Source organism: Antedon bifida, chromosome 7 (assembly GCF_963402885.1).
Source record: "Antedon bifida chromosome 7, ecAntBifi1.1, whole genome shotgun sequence".
NCBI classification, from domain to species: domain Eukaryota; kingdom Metazoa; phylum Echinodermata; class Crinoidea; order Comatulida; family Antedonidae; genus Antedon; species Antedon bifida.
In genome coordinates, this window is record NC_136232.1 from 257,711 (window position 1) to 279,396 (window position 21,686).

The 21,686-nt window shown below is 32.7% G+C and overlaps 2 protein-coding genes across 2 annotated transcripts in view; both read left to right on the top strand.

Annotated features, from left to right (window-relative positions):
• LOC144848324 (uncharacterized) overlaps positions 1–18,964 on the top strand; it is a 55,165-nt gene extending 36,201 nt beyond the window's left edge. Inside the window, exons 15-26 of the mRNA XM_078705038.1 lie at positions 3,319–3,390; positions 4,803–4,925; positions 5,172–5,285; positions 5,444–5,653; positions 6,176–6,247; positions 10,510–10,527; positions 11,247–11,369; positions 11,716–11,805; positions 12,870–13,082; positions 14,902–14,973; positions 15,701–16,138; positions 18,939–18,964. Of these exons, the coding sequence (XP_078561164.1) occupies positions 3,319–3,390; positions 4,803–4,925; positions 5,172–5,285; positions 5,444–5,653; positions 6,176–6,247; positions 10,510–10,527; positions 11,247–11,369; positions 11,716–11,805; positions 12,870–13,082; positions 14,902–14,973; positions 15,701–16,138; positions 18,939–18,964 (1,571 nt within the window). The remainder of the gene's footprint in view (positions 1–3,318; positions 3,391–4,802; positions 4,926–5,171; positions 5,286–5,443; positions 5,654–6,175; positions 6,248–10,509; positions 10,528–11,246; positions 11,370–11,715; positions 11,806–12,869; positions 13,083–14,901; positions 14,974–15,700; positions 16,139–18,938) is intronic.
• Positions 18,965–19,318: 354 nt separating this feature from the next.
• The window catches only part of LOC144848019 (polycystin-1-like protein 2), a 30,033-nt gene continuing 27,665 nt past the window's right edge, over positions 19,319–21,686 (top strand). Inside the window, exons 1-3 of the mRNA XM_078704679.1 lie at positions 19,319–19,450; positions 20,367–20,462; positions 21,224–21,436. Of these exons, the coding sequence (XP_078560805.1) occupies positions 21,319–21,436 (118 nt within the window). The 5' untranslated portion in view covers positions 19,319–19,450; positions 20,367–20,462; positions 21,224–21,318. The remainder of the gene's footprint in view (positions 19,451–20,366; positions 20,463–21,223; positions 21,437–21,686) is intronic.

Genomic DNA, 21,686 nt, shown 5'->3' on the forward strand with positions numbered 1-21,686 from the left:
ATGGTGAAGAACCAGTTTTCAGACATGAGCACAATAGAGAAAACCTTATGTATCTTGAAATTTGTCTTTCAGCATTTCCAGAGATAGCCTTCCACTTTTGGCATTTTGGCCATGACCAGCTGCTGCAAATATGAAAGCATACTGTAGATGCTATATCTCAACCTGGAGCTCCCAATTGCACAATCATGCCTAAAAAGTTATACCATCTAATGATACAGCCACAGCTTAAATGTTCTTGATATCTTTTTGACTTTCCCAGAAAGCTCTTAAAGAGTTTTTCGAGTTTGACGACAAATGGCAGTTTTCTTTCTCTAACTATTTGCATTACTTCACGTCACATTGGTTGATCGAAGGTTATTAGGATGGCAGATAAGCAGCTAGATTTAAACATAAATGCAGACCATTTAGGGTGACTAGTGTTGATCTCCCAGTGTATTACCATGTATTCATAAGATATGTTACTTGCTTTATCCATAAGTTGTACTTTTAACAGCAAGTTGGCCATGCTTCTCTTTATATTTGGAAAATATCTTTACATGTCTATGTAACTTCTTTAGAATATCTTGTTTATTAGTTTCTTCTCGCGAATGATAGTTACAGTACACGCTCTGGTATCTTCTTGTGTATCTCTTTGGTCGTAATCAGTATGGAACTCGATCTTGTGATTAACTCACGACATTGACATAGTAATAATGAGGATTGTGATAGCGATAGATCTCGGAGACTAGACAAAGGGGATTGTACATAAATGTTGTTATTATTATATGCTGTGCCAGTTTGATTGGGAATTTTAAAACTATTACTGTATTTAACAAACTGTATGCAAAAAAAAAGCAACATCTAAAGCCAGTGGAGCAGTAGCCTTCAACTATGAAGTTTGGTCCTAAATGGAATAAGAAGATCTGATCACTTTCCGACTCTGTATTTTAGAATGCTGATTTTTTATTCTGTAACAATCAAAACATAGACTTATAGTTATCAAAATCATGTCTTCATTATGTATATGAGCTACGAAATTAGCAAAACCTGTATTTTATGGCGGCCATTTTGAAAAACAAAATGGTGGCCATTAAGTGAACTTCAAAAAAATGCTGTAATTGAAATCCTTGACCCTCAAAATATATATATTGCCACCAAAATCACTTCCATACATTATGTGGAAGCTGAGATAACAGCAAAAATCTGTATTTTTATGGTGGCCATTTTGAAAAACAAAATGGCGGCCATTGAGTGAATTACGAAAATGCTGTTTTTCGATTTCTTGACACTCACAACTACACTTTGTTACTAAAATCACGTTCATACACGATGTAGAAGTTGAGATGAGTACAAATCTGTATTTTATGGCGGCCATTTTGAAAAACAAGATGGCGGACATTCAGTAAACTTCAAAATGCTGTATTTGGATTCATTGACCCTCAAAACATATACTTTGCCACCAAAATCATATCCATACATGATGTGGAAGCTGATATATGAGCAAAAATATGTATTTTATGGCGGCCATTTTAAAAATCCAAAATGGCGGCTTTCCCCAGGCCAGATGAGCTGGAACTTTTTTTTGGTGGATATATAGAACCTATATAACTCAAATCAGTTGAGAAACACTTGTTTCTAATTTTTTCCCAGATTGGCCCTTTTTAGACTTAAAATAGGGATACAAACAATACATAATAATACCACGTGCATCTAGGCCATAATGTGTGTTAGTACTCCCATTAATAAAATAAAACCCTTAAATCAACCTGACTTAAACTGACCCTCTAAAAAATGCTTTAGCAACCTAACCTACTGTAGATGTGTACAACACATTTTATAGATCAATTGTGTTGTTTTTAGTACAATTGGAAGTCTTGATTAAAGTAAATTTTTTCAATAAATAAATCATCACAATTGATACCAAGTACATCAATATTATTTTTTTAAATTTTATTTATTTTTTTATTTATTCAACTTCTCACTAACACTGTTAGTGAAGGATCGGGACCAACAGGTGGTAAACACCTAAAAACGGTCCAGTCCCAATTGCACAATGGCTGTGTGTGACAGTGGCTGTGTTTGTGTGGACTAGTACAGTAACCCCCTACTCGCCTCGAAAGATGTACTAGATTCTTTAAAGTGCACATGAGCTATGTGTACACTGGACCTACAGTTTATAGTCCTTATCCGAGAAGACTCGTTCTACCACCAGAACCAAGGAGCAAGTGAGCCTCGAACCCTTGCCAATGTTATGGCTACGTAATTACGGTTCCACTGTCTTAACCACTCACTCGCTATGATTCGCTAAAAGCTATGAAGGCTGCCATACGTCCTTTATTAAATACAGTCTCCTCTAGCTTAGGTGCAAGGGCCTGTGTTGTGGCATTCCATCTCTACTGCATGCCATGTTTCCATGTGCCCTGCAGGATGATCTTTGACAGATCTTCATGTCCAGTTCAGTTTTCTTCATTTCACTATGCTCAGAAGGTCTTGATGAATAAATGTGACTGAAGCAAAATATAAATGTGGATTGTCAAATAGAAATGCTAGTCTCACAACAGTTGTGGAGGTTCTATGAAATGATTTTGGATAGAATTTCAATAGGTTTCCTTGTGTTTCCAGATTTCAATATTGTCTAGGTCAATCAATTATCTTTCGCATGATTACCATTTTTAAAGAATAGCTTGGGTCACTTATTTTCATCATTCCAGTAAATTTCAATATGTTATAGCTCCTCTGAATGAAACGTTTCCTGGAAACTGTTGAATTGTAGATATGAATTCATGTACAAATTTTGCACATCGGATGTTGTGATGCCATCATATTGCCAGTTGAATTATAAAAGTCGTATTTTCATATTTTGTTCATGACATTTAAAAGAGTGCACATCCATTTTCTACGTATCCAAATTTCTTCAACCAGTTAACATGTTGTTGCTCAGATAATTCCCTTCCAAAATTGCTATCTACGTGTTTCATTTTGATGACATCATCATGTTAAAAATTGGAATAAAAGGCGGGTCCCGTTATTTTCACCTATTCTGCACTGTATGTAGTACGTATACAGTGTATAGTGTATAGTGTATAAACTGTATATACTTAGACACAAAATAGAGAGCACACTGACATTTTATTTTCTTCAGGTCACAATGGCATAACGTTTTCTGTGCGCAATATTCTAATGTATGACGTGCATGTGGCGTTTGTGCAGCGGATAACTTAACTCCTCCATAGTGACGAGTTCAAGTTACATTTTTTTTGTTAATTATACTATTTTTATTATTTAATTTATTGAAGTTGATATTAACATTCGGAATATGTTATTTACTATTTTGTCTAGCACAAAGCACTGTTTTGGAACCAACAACACCAATACCTACAACCCTGGCACAAAACACTGATTTTACTTTTGGTAAGCGGTTTCTATTAATTTTATACATTGCCAAAAAAAAGGTACTAACAACAAAGTTTTAAACTAAATTTTAAAGATGTATTGTCCCTTTGACTAATTCCAAAAAAAAAAAAAAGAGATTTTAAAAAAAAGTGGGTCATTTTGAAGTATCATAATAGTTATTAACTTTCACCAAAAATTAGTCGAAAAAAAAATCATTTAACTGAAATACAGACGTTTTTTTGTTAAAAAAATAACTTTGACTTCCAGTCAAAGTTTTCGATCAAAACATCTCATAATGCAACGTGCTTGTTTGGCTACTCTGTATGCATAATCATAAAACTTCCTCGCGATCTGTGTGAAAACACCTTCTCAACCATGACGAGTTGTAAACAATCCTAATTAGCATCATGCATAATGCATACTCGTGGTTTGAAATCTTTGTTTACTTTCGCTCGCGACGATTTCCAGACGAAATGTAATCAAATTAATTTACCTGTTAATTACGTAAACTTGTTGTTTTTGGCTCGAAATTTCGACTTAAAGTGAACAACTTTAATACTACTTTGATATGGCCAATTTAAATTTAGAATATTTTGACCTTCATTTTTTGTGTTTCAAGGGACAAAACATCTTTAAGTTGAAGTTTCCATGCAAACATATTGTAATTAACATAGACATTATAATATTATGAGTGCATGAATTAATGTATTCTTTGTTTGGAAATTGTAATTTTTGTGAAATTGCCTTACATTGTAGATGTAATGGTTGATTAACCTTATACAATGTCAGCCCAGACATATATGTCATCAAAATGTTAACCCACGATGACATCATCAAAATAGAAATAATAGCAACAATTGTATCGTCAATACAAACTTTTAACCTATTTTACCACATTTTACAAATTAATACAGTAGTGGGCCGTACAATATACATTTAAAATAGATAGAAATTTTATATTATTATATTTTATTTGGTGAATGGTTGCATTTAGATATTTTATAAATTCATTAAAAAACTTGCAGTACAAAAAACTCTAGCACAAAGCACAACAGAACATACAACTATGGCACAAACCAGCACATTTTCAAATGGAAAGCTGTTTATATTATGTTTTTTTCCCTCGCATTTCCTTTATCAAAAGTAATTGACATAAAAAACAGTAGGCCTACATATGAACAACAAAAGCAAGTTAAACCTCTATATAGCAAGGAATACAAAGTATGTACATTACCACTGTTTTCAGCATAGGCCTAAATTCCATGATAGAACATTCAACGCACAAACTACTAAAGGTAGTATGTGTACATTGTTTTCTCATTTTATAAAACGTACAAGGAAGGCCTGGTTTAATGTTTTTAAATTAATATATATCCATAATTTAATAAATCAACAACTACAGAGATAGTGTCTTTAACTATATTTTATAGAGATTCAGATGGCAGCCTCAGTACAAGCGTTTCAAAGTTCCATATTCTCAGATGGATCGCCAGATAAAGCTATAGATGGCAACACAAACACCAATTATTATCAAGAATCATGTTCCCATACAGGTTAGTAAGTGTAACCGTTGATCATGGTTGTGAGTAAGTGGCCGTTGTGGTCTGTTGTTTTTGTAATGAATAAAAAAATATTGTCCCCTTACTAAAGGTTGAATTAACATTTGGCACACTGAAATGTGTCTCTGTCAGATTATTTCCCCTCGTTTTGCTGGAAAGTGTCCTAAAAGAGGGGTTCTACTCTATACTGATATAATCATCCATGATGTAATTTATATTTGTATTTATATTATTATTTAGGTGCGGGAAGTGATCAATGGTGGTATGTTGACCTTGAGACACCGACAGCTATTGCAAAAGTTGTAATTTTTAACAGAGATCATGATTGTTGTGGGATTGATTGTCCTGGTTGTGGTAAGCACTTACATTAAAACAGTTTAAGCTATATGGTACTACTAAAATGATATATTATTATGGACAAAAACACTTTCTTAAAAAAATGTATAAAAAACATAGATTTTTATATTACTAAATTATATTGAAAACACAGTATGTGTCTCATTTCTATTTAGAAAGCAGATTGGTAGGAGCTGAAGTTCGTATTGGTAATAACAATATATCGCCTTTTGCTGGAAATACACAATGTGGAAATACTGTCTCATCTTCTATGGTGGCATCAAATCCTATAGAATTCATTTGTAATGAAATTGTAATTGGTCAATATGTAAGCGTTTATCAGCAGACAGGGAATGTCGTTCTTTGTGAAGTGAAAATTTACAGAGGTAAGACCAACAAACAGCAAGCTGGTGTTTATCAATTATAGGGAAAATCAATACAGTACAGATTATGTTGAACTATATCTATACAATTTATCTTTATTAATCATTTATTTGCTTTGCTGAAAAGAATTTGTACCCTTTTTATTGTTCTATTTCTTACCTTTTTTAAAGTAGTTTAAAATGGGCTAGTTTAATAAAAAAAAACAATGGTCAAGTTAAACTGGACGACAGCGTGAATGTCACATATCCATTATCATAACACATAGTTTCATAAATTCAATAGCTTAATACTGCAGCATACTTCGTATGTTGGATATTTGTTCTGGAATGCAATAAACCATACTCATTCAATAGTACCTGCAAAAAAAAATTTCACAAACAGAAGTGCTATGGTTTCTCCATGATATTTTACTTGAAATCTTTATAGATAGATCCAGATTGTGTCATTTTCATAAAGTAATAATAAATGATGAATGTGTGCAGTAGATAATTAACTTGCAGAATATTTTCTATACTATTGTCTAGCACAAAACACTACTTCAGAACCAACAACACCAATACCTACAACCATGGCACAATCCACTGATTTTCCAATTGGTAAGCTGTTTCTATTTCCAAGTTGTTTCTTATATGTCCGGTTTTTATGTTTTACGATTATATTTGTTGTGTTTTATCTGTTTATTGTGAGGATACCCTTGATTGTCAGCATTTATGCTGTTTAGGGTCATCCTCTAAAAAAAAATTAAATTAATACAAATCAGACACCAATATTTTTTACTTTTGTCTAAAAATAGTACTTCTATTTCTTCAAATTATGTTCTTCCAACAATTATCAGACAAGTCAATTGAGCAGTCAGTGTAAAACTGTTTATTTTGAACATTCTTTCTGATTTGAAGAGGTTATGCGTTGTATATGTGTTTGTTAACAGGATTACTCAAAAAGCCTGATTTTTATATGTTTGAAGGATGGTTTCATACCTGTATAGGAACACTTCAATTTTCATATTCCTATGTCAAATATCAAGCTGACCACAACAATGGACAGTTCCACCATAGGGATAAGCCTTACGTGGAAACAGAAGACATCTTCGATGAAAAACAAAATTGACCTATTGTAGACCACCTATGCACTGCCTTAGTCCTGGCGGACCCCACTAAAGGATCGACTAGAGACCCCACCCCTTTACCCAAGTAGTCTACATAGATATTGCAGATACTACCAGCAACCAATGTTATAAGATCTCGCACATTGTACTGTAGGAATACCAAAATGGCCTATTACAGACCATCGATGCCCTGCTTTGGTCCTAACAAACCCCGCTAAAGTTTGACTAGAGATCCCCGGGCCCAAGTAGCCTACCTTAGATACAGTATTGCATATACATTACCACCAGCTACCAATGTTATGATCTAGCACATAAGAGTACATAATGCATATTATAGTACATTTACTATAATGCAGTGCGGTTTCTACTATACCTAATTGTTTTGTTATTTGTATACTGTTTCCTATTTAAAAATAAAAAAGTGAAATCAAAATAAAGTTTTTCTAATACTGCACAATGCAGCTTTCTCATTTGCTGATAGTTTGTTTGTCATGGTGCATTGTTGCTGTCGCAACCCCTTGACCGATTGTGTCGAATAAATAAATGAAATTAAATAAAATGTGAGCATCACTTGGATTAAAACAGACACCACGCCAGATAAACATTCAAATTTACTGCACAATACGGATGGATAAAAGAAAGGGAGCATGTATATGTCTGACTGAATAGTCATTCAGACAACCTTTTTAATGATGTATCTGTGACCGAAATCAATGAAGATGATACAGGTTATGGGTGCATCAATGACTAGAGACAGTAAACTTGAAATGTAAAATAGGTCACCACATCTAATCATGTAAATTTACAGAATAATTCATATTTCTCTCATATACCGATGTTATGCTTTCCATCGTTTTAATATAAATAGATTTATTTTAACAAAACTATTATTTTAAAGTTATTTCTCTAAAAAAAAGTTTTGTCAGTAAATACAGTATGTTTAAATGTGAGATAGTGGATTCCAACCTCATCATATGTTTATAAACATTTAAAATGTTTCCCTTCATTCATTTGAAGAGTCTAAATAGATTAATGTACTTATACATACTTTGAATTTATTCAAGTAAATCAGTTTTTGTTCTGATTTTTGGCGGGAATATTGGTATTTGTATTCTAGTACCTGCAAAGGAGAGCCCAGATGAGATAAGTACCTTATATTCAAAAGGGGATAATAGAACTAGTATGTACAGTAGGTAGTCTGTAATAGCTCATTTTATATTCCTTTAAAATGTGCTAGATCATTATATCTACAATAGGTAGGTAAAGTGTTGGGAAATGAAATGGGGGCGGTCATACAATATAAGAGGTCTCTAAGTCGAAATTTTATATTTGGTTCTGTCGGAACTAAGGCAGTGTATATGTGGTCTTTAATAGGTCATGGTATCTTTACAATGTTCTAGATAATATGACATTGGTTGCTGGTTGTATCTACAATATATAATCTAGGCTACTTGACCTAAAGAGTCTCTATAGTCAAACTTTATTGGGGGAGGGGGCTGTCAGGAATAAGACATGTAGTAGAGTTGGACTGTAATACAGTAGGTTATTTGGTATTCCTAGGTCATATAACATAGGTTACTGGTAGTATCTACAATTATTTATGTAGGCTAATTGGGGTAAGGGGGTCTCTACTTGATCTTTAGCAGGATTTGTCAGGACCAATGCAGTGCATAGGCCCTTCTTATAGGGGGTCTAGAGTGCCTATTGTAGTGGATAAAATGTCTGTCATTTGTGAATTTGGTATGAGGATGTCAATGGGCATCTCATGGTGGTGAAATTAGGTGGTATTTTTTAAGCACCTTTCGTGCTTACTTATATAACACTGATATTTTTTTTCAGTATGTACTTTTTACTATCAGTCATCACAGTATACTGCTTTTAGAGTTGAATATTATGAAGGAATAAATGTGACCATAGCAAAAGATGAATGTGGATTTTCAAATGGAAAACTTGCTAGTCTCACAACAGTTGAAGAGGTTGAATTTGTATCTCAATACCTTGACATTAACTGTCCAAATAATCAGCCTAGTGGTGATCAATACCTAATTGGGTTATCCCGTGAAGCTGGATTAGAAAGATCAGATGACCAAAACTGGAAGTGGGAAACAGGAGAAGCGTTAAATTCATCTGTAATAGTATGGGGTTCTAGTCAACCTGGTAAAAGCAATGCATATCATGCTGTTGCTCGATTAAGTCTAACAGATAGACAAATGTATGACAAAAAATTTGATAGAATGATATTTGACCGAGGTTCAATAGGTTTTCTATGTGAATATGGTAAGTCAAGTATAAACTGCATACTTTGTATTTTTGTATAATTATTACAGTTAGTATGAAAAAGCTAAAGTATTATACAAATGTTCCTATCATGTACAGAATCGAAAAAAGGCAGTTTTATTTATTAAATGAGATAAACGTTTATTTTTATCAAACCAATATTAAACGGGAATCTGTGGTTAACATTTTAGCTTATCAGTGCTTTTTACAAAACAGCTTTTTCAAGAGAAAGATGATCTAATCATAATGATAATAATAACAAAAGCAATCAGAGATTGCAACCGCTGCCAGGAGTAAAAAGAGAAAAGTATTAAGAGTCCTGATCTGGATTGTACCCTACACAGTGTGGATATATGTGAATGTGCGCAATGCTTATATATAACCTCATTGGTGGAGGTAAAAATTATATGTTTTCCAGTTAATGACTGCTAGTTACAATTTTGCGTAGGTGGAGGTAATAATTAAGCTACTACTACGAGGAAGAAAATTTACAATCTATAAAGTAGTTCACTTTATTAAATCATACAAAAATGCTTCATGCTGAATTACATTTTTTTTTTAACATTTGCTGAAAAAGTTTAATTAACCTAAACTTTAAATGAAATATTCCTAATTTTTGCGACAGTTCAGATTTGAAAAACCTCATACGACTATTATTTTAAATTGGTTCATAAAGAAGATATAAAAACAGCAATAACTCTTTGCAAAATTTATGAAAAAGTTTACAATATACTAATACCAATAAAGTGTGCGTAACAACAATAAGAAGTTCAATTTGCAACAGTAAAGGTCAATCAATAGATATCTATGCAATTGGTATTTATAGAAATGAAATTTAGTATTCAGTATTCATTCCACTCTCATTCAGTTAAGAATAAGTGGGACCCTCATTAGAAGCAAAAGTTTGTCACAGGGCTCCTACAATACATATGATACATGCCAATAAAATCTAAAACAAAAAACAGATTTGAACTCGTCACTATGGATGAGTAAGGTTATCCGCAGCCCAAACGTCACGTGCCTGTCATACGTTAGAATGTTGCGCACAGAAAAACAATTATGCCATTGTGACCTGAAGAAAATTAAAATGTTAGTGTACCTCTATTTGGTGTCTAAGTATATACAGTATACACTACAGTATATACATACTACATACAGTGTAGAATAGGTGAAAATAACGGAACCCGCTTTTTATTGCAATTTTTAACATGATGACGTCATAATGAAACGCGTAGATAGTAATTTTGGAAGGAAATTATCTGAGCAACAACATATTAACGTGTTGAAGAAATTTGGATACGTAGAATATGAATGCGCGCTCTTTTAAATGTTATGAACTATGACGCAAATATTTAAAGATACAGAAGGTTTTATTTTCATAGGATATTTTTCTAGAAATAAATTGTTGTTACCCAAGTTGGGTCAGTAGGTTATCTTATATGTTAATATTATTATACTGTATCTATTTTATTACAGATAGCACTATACTTCAAAGTAAGTCTAAAATGATTATAGTATAGTATACATTATTAATGTGTTAATTTTATGTGTGTACAGTATGTGTGTTTCAATATTTATTTTTTATCAATATTGCTGTACTATCAAATTAATTTAACAAAATATATATCTTTTTTGGCAAACCAAACTTACATCCTTAATTTGTCATTTAAATACAAAAACAGAACAAATCTTTGTTATCCCAGTAAAGAAACTCTGTTGGCCTTATCAACTGTACATACATATGATAAATAAGAAATATAAAATTATCATGCAATGATAAGAAAACCGGTATTTCACAAGTAAAATATTACAATATATGTAGTTATCATAGTTAAAATTTCAAATTGTCAATTAAAACACATAACACATAAAATAACACATACATTCTACAGCGTGTCATTATAAAAACATATAGGACACCAGGGACGAATACTACACTTGAAACATCAATATACTAAATGTGTAGTAAACTGAATCCGGTACTGCAGAAGAAGAATTAATATTTTGTTGCATCATGGAAATTAAAAAACTATTAATAATAATACATAGTCAGAGTGTTGCCGAACTCTGCTGTTTCAAATAATTTATCAAATATTTTATAAAACACATCTTCATATAAAGTACAGGGTTGTATGGCCTGTTGAAAACAGAGGTGAATGTGAGGGCATTTTGAGAATTTCCTTCAATTGCATGTACATTTTATTTCATTGCAGAGGTAGAAATAACAGAATCTGTTCAAGCTCATCAGAGTTCTACACATGCTGCCGATGTTGCCAACAAAGCAATTGATGGTAATTTATCTGGGAATTACTCTGAACTCTCTTGTTCTCACACCGGTAAGTTAAACAAAACATACATCATTTCGATCTTGATTGGATTTTTTTTTTCTTTTGATATATGGTACAGTATAGTCTTGATGAAACCTTTCATTTCTTTCTTTCAATCCAACAGCAACAATACATAATAAAATTCCTACAGGTAAAACATTATTTCAAAAAAAAGAAGTAATATATTTCACATATACTAAATTAACTGGATGTCATATGACAGGAATCATTCCTCCAGTACTGGCTATATTGCAACCAGTCAAAATAATAATTAATTTACTAAATTTTGTTAAAAAATATTAAGTAAATATACTTCACATTCACTTTTTATTATTACTTTATTTTGATTCTTCAGAGCCAACGTCCAGTTCTTGGTGGTATGTGAATCTCGGACTACAAGTACCAATAGCCAAAATTGTTATTTTCAACAGAGATGATTGTTGTGGTAAGGATGGAAAAGTTTTATCTTCATAATAATAGGATTGTGGTCATATGGTTATTTTTTACAAAACTAATATCCCTAAATAATTATTATTACTCTACTCATTATTTGATTTTAAAAGTGTGATAATAACCTGTTAACTGTTTTTATGTTGATACTCTTGTTTCACTCAAAACAAAGATAGTGCACAGTTTATGCCAAATGTGGCACATGCAAGGGAAAGCAAACATAAGTCGGAATTTTCAAAATTGAGATTTTCACAAATACTAAAACTACATAATCCAAGATTTAAAATGCTGAAAAAATATCTTGATACCATGTACTCCACTTTCAGAGATATCTCAGTCTAAAGTTTTGGTTGTTACAATCAGTGTTTTGAGAAAAATGCTTTTAAATTTAAGTAACAGGAAATGACAAATACAAACAAATAAACAGGGAGTCTAAGTTTACGCCTTAGCCAAAGGGTATTCCAGTTGTTTTATTTCAGTGAAACTTCGCACCTTCCTAATAACTATTGTTCTATTATTTTGCAAAATTTTCATTAAAATCAACCCACTGGAACACTTTCAATTTAAGCATAAAACATGATAGGTTTTATGAAAATCATACATAATTTACACCATCTTTTAACCAACATACCACACAAAATGTTAAAATTTATTTATTTGTCTAAAAATAGAAAAACACCAAGGTAATGTAAATAAATACTGTTTCAGCTATCATTTTCTGTAAAAATTAAAAAAAATGTAATTTTTCAGCCTTTTATTGCTTTTGGCTGTCTCTACAAATCGACAAATGTGACTTAAGTCCGATTTCCCTTGCATGTGCCACAAATGTTTTCAAAATATAATGTTATAAATATAGTCTGGGAATATTGTGCGCATTTTTAAAAGTTTAACATGTATACTGTAAACTACTATAGCTTTCTTAAAATAGCAGGCTTTTTTTCTTATATAAGATCCTAAGTTAATTCTGGAATTTATTTCAGCCTTAAGTTATTGATATTTTAAGAATAAAGAGTATCTGTATATAAGTGTAGGAAACCATTGTTTATAATTTTGTTTTAGAGTATAGATTGGTTGATGCTGAAGTTCGTGTTGGAAATAGCCTTTTGTCGCCTTTTACTGAAAATACACAGTGTGGTTCTACAATTACATCAGCTATGATAGATTTAAATCCAATTGAATTGATTTGTGACCAAGCAATAACTGGACGATATGTAGTTGTGTACCTACCTGGACCTGAAGCACTCACTATCTGTGAGATAATATTTTATACAGGTAAGTTATTTTTGTCTCTGCTGAGATCTCAATTAGAGTGTAATTAATTTGTTTTTTTAATTAACCATTGTTAAATTTGAACATTGAGAATTAAGACAATCGAAATGAGAGAACCTAATAAGCCACCTTGTGTTACAGGGCTGCCTTTTATTTAATATTAATCATTTAAACTAGATGGTCGTGTCCACAGATGGTTCTCGAATACACAGTAACTTCAGCGTAAAAAAACTGGCGATTTCAAATGTACGTACCGCAGGACTATAAATACATTGTTTTCAGAAACGGATAAATAGACACGATGATTAATGTAGTCAACTTCGTTTATTCTTCCTTCAGATTATTTAGTTCAACCTAAACGTTGATCAGCTTGCTAGCTCATTTAAATCACTCATATATCTTTATGGTTGGCCCGTACCATGGAGGTTTAGCCAGCTCATTTAAATCACTCATCTTTATTGTTGGCGCGTACCATGGAGGTTTAGCCAGCTTATTTAAATCACTCATCTTTATTGTTGGCGCGTACCATGGAGGTTTAGCCAGCTCATTTAAATCACTCATCTTTATTGTTGGCGCGTACCATGGAGGTTTAGCCAGCTTATTTAAATCACTCATCTTTATTGTTGACGCGTACCATGGAGGTTTAGCCAGCTCATTTAAATCACTCATCTTTATTGTTGGCGCGTACCATGGAGGTTTAGCTAGCTCATTTAAATCACTCATCTTTATTGTTGGCGCGTACCATGGAGGTTTAGCCAGCTCATTTAAATCACTCATCTTTATTGTTGGCGCGTACCATGGAGGTTTAGCCAGCTTATTTAAATCACTCATCTTTATTGTTGACGCGTACCATGGAGGTTTAGCCAGCTCATTTAAATCACTCATCTTTATTGTTGGCGCGTACCATGGAGGTTTAGCCAGCTCATTTAAATCACTCATATATCTTTATTGTTGGCCCGTACCATGGAGGTTTAGCCAGCTCATTTAAATCACTCATATATCTTTATTGTTGGCCCGTACCATGGAGGTTTAGCCAGCTCATTTAAATCACTCGTGTATCTTTATTGTTTGCCCGTACCATAGAGGTTTAGCCAACTCATTTAAATCACTCATATATCTTTATTTTTGGCCCGTACCATGGAGGTTTAGCCACCTCATTTAAATCAATCATGTATCTTTATTGTTGGCCTGTACCATGGAGGTTTAGCCAGCTCATTAAAATCACTCATATATCTTTATTGTTGGCCCGTACCATGGAGGTTTAGCCAACTCATTTAAATCACTCATATATCTTTATTGTTTGCCTGTACCATGGAGGTTTAGCCAGCTCATTTAAATCACTCATATATCTTCATTGTTGGCCGGTACCATGAAGGTTTAGCTAGCTCATTTAAATCACTCATATATCTTTATTGTTGGCCGGTACCATGGAGGTTTAGCTAGCTCATTTAAATCACTCATATATCTTTATTGTTGGCCGGTACCATGGAGGTCTAGCCAGCTCATTTAAATCACTCATATATCTTTATTGTTGGCCTGTACCATGGAGTTTTAGCCAGCTCATTTAAATCACTCATATATCTTTATTGTTGGCCCATACCATGGAGGTTTAACCCATACACAGGCATTTGTTGTCTCACTCTGTAACACTTTACCACAATGCTTTTTCTTTTTTTCAGTTGTAGTTTAAAATTTTTTACCGGTTGAGGCCCCTTCATTAGCCACTTGCCTCAATGGCTATCTGGCCTCTCTAGGAAATTTTTCATACATTTTTCAAAAAATGACATATATACAACTTTAAACATTATTTACTATTGTCTAGCACAAAGCACTACTTCAGAACCAACAACACCAATACCTACAACCATGGCACAATCCACTGATTTTCCAATTGGTAAGTTTATTTTAAAGTTTATTTTAAATTTCCAGATAGTTTTCAATTTTCAAGTTCAATTTCATTACTTCCTGATAAATGAAGTTTCTGTATAAGATGCAAAATGTAGAAGAGCGGGAAATATTTAATTATACAAAAACTGAAATATAGCCTTGTCCCCCAAAAACATGAAAATGAAAGAATAATTTTTTTTCGCAGTTTTAACAAAGTTAATAACTTCTGTATGGTAAAAAAAAAAATGTTCACTTATGAAAATAAAAAATAAATTGAAATATAACCAAAACATATTTACTTTAGTCAATTTGAATATTTTTTATTTTTTATTCAGGTAAAAAAATTATTATGAAATAATGATTAAATTTTTGGTCAAACTAAATAACTATTATGTGACATTTAAATGGCATAATCAACAAAAATATTAAAAAATGTATTTTTCCTGTGGGACAATATATTTTAAGTATCGCATTGCAATTGAGTAAATTAAATGTGTGTGTAGTTTATTAAGAAATGTTAATATTTCATTTATTATTACACTTATTGATAATTTAAAGCCAATGTTATTATCACCATTTTGCTGTCTACTCTATTTAGAAACAGGTTATTTGACTAACCCCTCTCCATCTCCTACCTACTCTCTTTCTGCTATATAATTTGAATCCTGTTTATTCATGTATTAATTCGCCATGATTCATGTTTTACAACAACAAATGCTTTAATTTCATTTCAGTATGTACTTTTTACTATCAGTCATCACAGTATACTGCCTTTAGAGTTGAATATTATGAAGGAATAAATGTGACTGAAGCAAAACATGAATGTGGATTGTCAAATGGAAAACTTGCTAGTCTCACAACAGTTGAAGAGGTTGAATTTGTATCCCAATATCTTGACAATAACTGTCCAAATAATCAACCTCGTGGCGATCGATACGTAATTGGGTTATCCCGTAAAGCTGGATTAATACAATCAAATGACCAAAACTGGAAGTGGGAATCGGGAGAAGCTTTTGATTCCTCTGTGATGGAATGGAGTAGAACTGAACCTGATGCAGGCACTAACAATGATGCTTATGTTCGTTTTTATCCAAGAAGCAGTACCATGTATGATTTGAGGATACACCTTATGTTATCGGACAGAAATATAATTGGTTTCTTGTGTGAATATGGTAAGAGCAGTATAAACTACTTTGTGTCACCCTATCATGTACATAATCGGAGAAAGGGAAAAATTAATTAATTTCTTTTTATCAAACCAGTATTTAAAGGAAATATGTAATGACAAAAATTATCCTAAAAGTTGTTTTTTTACAGAACAGCTTCTTCAGGAGAATGATGATCTAATAATGATAATTTGTTACTTCTACAAGATGAATTTGCTATAGTCTATAGTTGATTATTGTTAATCATTGAAAAATTAACCAGAACATCCCCATTTTTGCATCTTTATTGTTGGCCCGTACCATGGAGGTTTAGCCAGCTCATTTAAATCACTCATATATCTTCATTGTTGGCCTGTACCATGGAGGTTTAGCCAGCTCATTTAAATCACTCATGTATCTTTATTGTTGGCCTGTACCATGGAGGTTTAGTCAGCTCATTTAAATCACTCATATATCTTTATTGTTGGCCTGTACCATGTAGGTTTAGCCAGCTCATTTAAATCACTCATATATCTTTATTGTTGGCCTGTACCATGGAGGTTTAGCCAGCTCATTTAAATCACTCATGTATCTTTATTGTTGGCACGTACCATGGAGGTCTAGCCAGCTCATTTAAATCACTCATATATCGTTATTGTTGGCCTGTACCATGGAGGTTTAGCCAGCTCATTTAAATCACTCATGTATCTTTATTGTTGGCACGTACCATGGAGGTTTAGCCACCTCATTTAAATCACTCATGTATCTTTATTGTTGGCCTGTACCATGGAGGTCTAGCCAGCTCATTTAAATCACTCATATATCGTTATTGTTGGCCTGTACCATGGAGGTTTAGCCAGCTCATTTAAATCACTCATGTATCTTTATTGTTGGCCCGTACCATGGAGGTTTAGCCAGCTCATTTAAATCACTCATATATCTTTATTGTTTGCCTGTACCATGGAGGTTTAGCCAGCTCATTTAAATCACTCATGTATCTTTATTGTTGGCCCGTACCATGGAGGTTTAGCCACCTCATTTAAATCACTCATGTATTTTTATTGTTGGCCCGTACCATGGAGGTTTAGCCAGCTCATTTAAATCACTCATATATCTTTATTGTTGGCCCGTACCACGGAGGTTTAGCCAGCTCATTAAAATCAATCATGTATCTTTATTGTTTGCCTGTACCATGGAGGTTTAGCCAGCTCATTTAAATCACTCATGTATCTTTATTGCTGGCCCGTACCATGGAGGTTTAGCCAGCTCATTTAAATCACTCGTGTATCTTTATTGTTTGCCCGTACCATAGAGGTTTAGCCAACTCATTTAAATCACTCATATATCTTTATTTTTGGCCCGTACCATGGAGGTTTAGCCACCTCATTTAAATCAATCATGTATCTTTATTGTTGGCCTGTACCATGGAGGTTTAGCCAGCTCATTAAAATCACTCATATATCTTTATTGTTGGCCCGTACCATGGAGGTTTAGCCAACTCATTTAAATCACTCATATATCTTTATTGTTTGCCTGTACCATGGAGGTTTAGCCAGCTCATTTAAATCACTCATATATCTTCATTGTTGGCCGGTACCATGAAGGTTTAGCTAGCTCATTTAAATCACTCATATATCTTTATTGTTGGCCGGTACCATGGAGGTTTAGCTAGCTCATTTAAATCACTCATATATCTTTATTGTTGGCCGGTACCATGGAGGTCTAGCCAGCTCATTTAAATCACTCATATATCTTTATTGTTGGCCCGTACCATGGAGGTTTAGCCAGCTCATTAAAATCACTCATATATCTTTATTGTTGGCCTGTACCATGGAGGTTTAGCCAGCTCATTTAAATCACTCATGTATCTTTATTGTTGGCACGTACCATGGAGGTTTAGCCAGCTCATTTAAATCACTCATGTATCTTTATTGTTGGCACGTACCATGGAGGTCTAGCCAGCTCATTTAAATCACTCATATATCTTTATTGTTGGCCGGTACCATGGAGGTCTAGCCAGCTCATTTAAATCACTCATATATCTTTATTGTTGGCCCGTACCATGGAGGTTTAGCCAGCTCATTAAAATCACTCATATATCTTTATTGTTGGCCTGTACCATGGAGGTTTAGCCAGCTCATTTAAATCACTCATGTATCTTTATTGTTGGCACGTACCATGGAGGTTTAGCCAGCTCATTTAAATCACTCATGTATCTTTATTGTTGGCACGTACCATGGAGGTTTAGCCAGCTCATTTAAATCACTCATATATCTTTATTGTTGGCACGTACCATGGAGGTTTAGCCAGCTCATTTAAATCACTCATATATCTTTATTGTTGGCACGTACCATGGAGGTTTAGCCAGCTCATTTAAATCACTCAATATAAATTATTCAATGTGTACATTAAGGTTGAGGGCACTTTTTTGGGGAAACATAACAATAAAGTGAGTATAAACATATCCGGTTTATGCATTTTAATGTCAACAAAATGAAGGTTAACGGTAAACATAATTTAAATTCATGGGAAAATATGATGCCTATTAAACTTTATATTCCTTTGTATGGATTTGTTGAAGCCTAACCGCTGTCTGTTACGATAGCCTATCTTGGTCAGTGAGCTCAGTGTCCTGTTGTTAGTTTGCCTTGGTAAATTTAAATAGATCTATATAAATATTAAAACCTAACATCAAATTTATATCCTACATTTCTTTAAGAGATACTAATAATTATTGTTGCCCAAGTTGCTCACACTTAAACAATTAAATTAATAACATATATGTATATAAATATACATATAATATTTTTTTCCTATTTTATTACAGAAAATACTATACTTCAAGGTAAATAGGAATATTTTTGTTTTATTTTTATAAATATTGCTTTACTTTACTCATCAAATTTATGAATATATTGGCTATAATTTCATATAATCATATAACATTTTTACTTTTCTTGTTAATGTTAATTGCATATTGCATTATTCGTGTGTGAACCAATAAACCTCAATTATATGTGTAGAACTGAGTCAGGTACTGCAGAAGAAAGGAAATTATGTCAACCACAAGTTTGTTTCAAATACATTTTTCTAAAACACATCTTCCTATAAAATACAGAGTGACGTGGCCTGTTGAAAGCAGAGGTGATTAAGTGAATGTGAGGGCATTTTGAACAATTTCTTCAATTGCATGTACATTTTATTTCATTGCAGAGGTAGAAATAACAGAATCTGAAGCTCACCAGAGTTCTACAGATTCTCAATACAACTATGTTGCCAGCAATGCAATTGATGGTAATTTATCTGGAGGTCTCTTTGCAAATTCTTGTACACACACCAGTAAGTGAAACAAAGCATACATCATTTCGATCTTGATTGGACTCATCTCGTCTTTTTGTGACATCGTAATGTAGGCTGCATACAGTTCAAGATCAAATACATGTATGAAGAGTGTGTTGTTATTCCAAAACTATAACCAGGATAATTTGGTTTACTTTACTTCTGTTGTCATTTTTAGTTTCTAAATACAAATAAATCTGGAATATCCAATTGAATGTCAGTAATTAAATAATAATCATGTTTAGTCATGTTTTTCAGTACAAATTACATCCTTTCGCTTGAATCAAATCCTATGTACAGTATAAGTGCAAACTTGTTGTCTGGAGGTACAGTATATCCCAATTGAGAATTACATTTAACAAAGTGTCCTCAATGTACAACTACGACAGAGTATAGCAAAACGTTTATTTAGCTCCTTGTTGCAAAGTAGTAGTTAGACATGAAAGTAATATATTTCTATCAAGGTATTATAGATTGGCTATAGGGTGACTACAATGTTATAGCAGTTCAAAAAGTGATTCTTCATGGAGAGGGAACCGACAAGATGGTGGCTGCAATCGACCTTTCAATACTCCCATACGCAGTCGCGCACTACTATGCCTGTGTTGAGTGTATCAGTGTGAGAAGTATTCTTTACATTCTCACGTACAATATGCAACGCAGCGCATTCTATATGATTCTTGTATGCTATTACCAAGAAACTATTCATTCCATTGCAATTAACAATATATTTAGTTTTATAAAACAACTGTGCTTTACACCTCATATTAACTGGATGTCACATGATAGGAATTGTACCTCCAGTACTATGACTATTGCAACCAATCTGGATAATAATTTACTAAATATGGTTAAAAAACATAAATAGATTTAGGTTAAATTCACTTTTTATTATTACTTTATTTTTATTCTTTAGATAGCTTTCCATCATCCAGTCCTTGGTGGTATGTGGATCTTGGACTACAAATACCAATTGCCAAGATTGTTATTTTCAACAGAGATGATTGTTGTGGTAAGGATGGAAGAGTTTTATCTTTATAATACAGTGATTATGATTGTGGTTTATGATTAAACACATTTTTAGGATTAGGAGTTATTTTTTACTAATTATTACTCTACTTAAAGATGTATTGTCCCCCAAAAACATGAAAAATGAAGATTAATTAAATCAGACTTTGAATATGTTATTTTGTAGTTTTAATAAAGTTAATAACTTCCATAGAAAAAAAAATGAAAAAAAATAATGTTTTCACCTATAAATTGACTAAATAAATGGTTAAATTCAACCAAAAACCCACTGGCTGGCAGCCAATTTGGCCATTTTTTGCTTTAAATTACATTTTTTTTCTGGTAAATACATTGTTTTTCGATCCAATTTTTGGTCAAAGTGGATAACTATTATGTTACATTAAAATGGCATAATCAAAAAACATTTTTTTTAAGAGTGATAAAAACTTATTATGTAACTCGAATATAAAATAATTATCTTTAGTATAATATTTTTAATAGAGATAGTGCACAGTTTATAAATATTTGCAAAATGTACAGTTATAAATATATTCTAGAAATTGTACGCATATTTTAAAGTTTAACATACTGTGAATAGGGCCTACTATAGCTATTTCTTACAATAACTAGGTTTTTGCTTTATTTCTTACATAAAATATTTAATTTTAGAATTTATTACAGTCTCAATTTATTGATTTTTAAAGAGTCAAAAAGTATACAATATATGAGTGTAGATACAAACCAATGTTTATGATTTTGTTTTAGAGTATAGATTGGGTGACGCTGAAGTTCGTGTTGGAAATAGCAACTTGTCGCCTTTTACTGAAAATACACAGTGTGGTTCTACAATTACATCAGCTATGACAGAATTAAATCCAATTGAATTGATTTGTGACCAAGCAATAACTGGACGATATGTAAGTGTGTACCTACCTGGACCTGAAGTACTCACTATTTGTGAGGTAATATTTTACACAGGTAAGTTATTTTTGTCTCTGTTGAGATCTCAATTAGAGTTTAGTTTTACACAAGATACTAGGGCATCTTCAATGTATTGGTTCAATGTATTGGTACATTGATAGCAGATACAACAATTCCAAAATGATACTGTATCTTATTTAAGTGCATGGCCCCAGTGTTTATGAGAATACAGAATAAAACGGTTCAGCATTATTGTAATAGATATATTTTTAGTAAAGCTTTTTTTTAAAGATGTATTTTCCCTTAA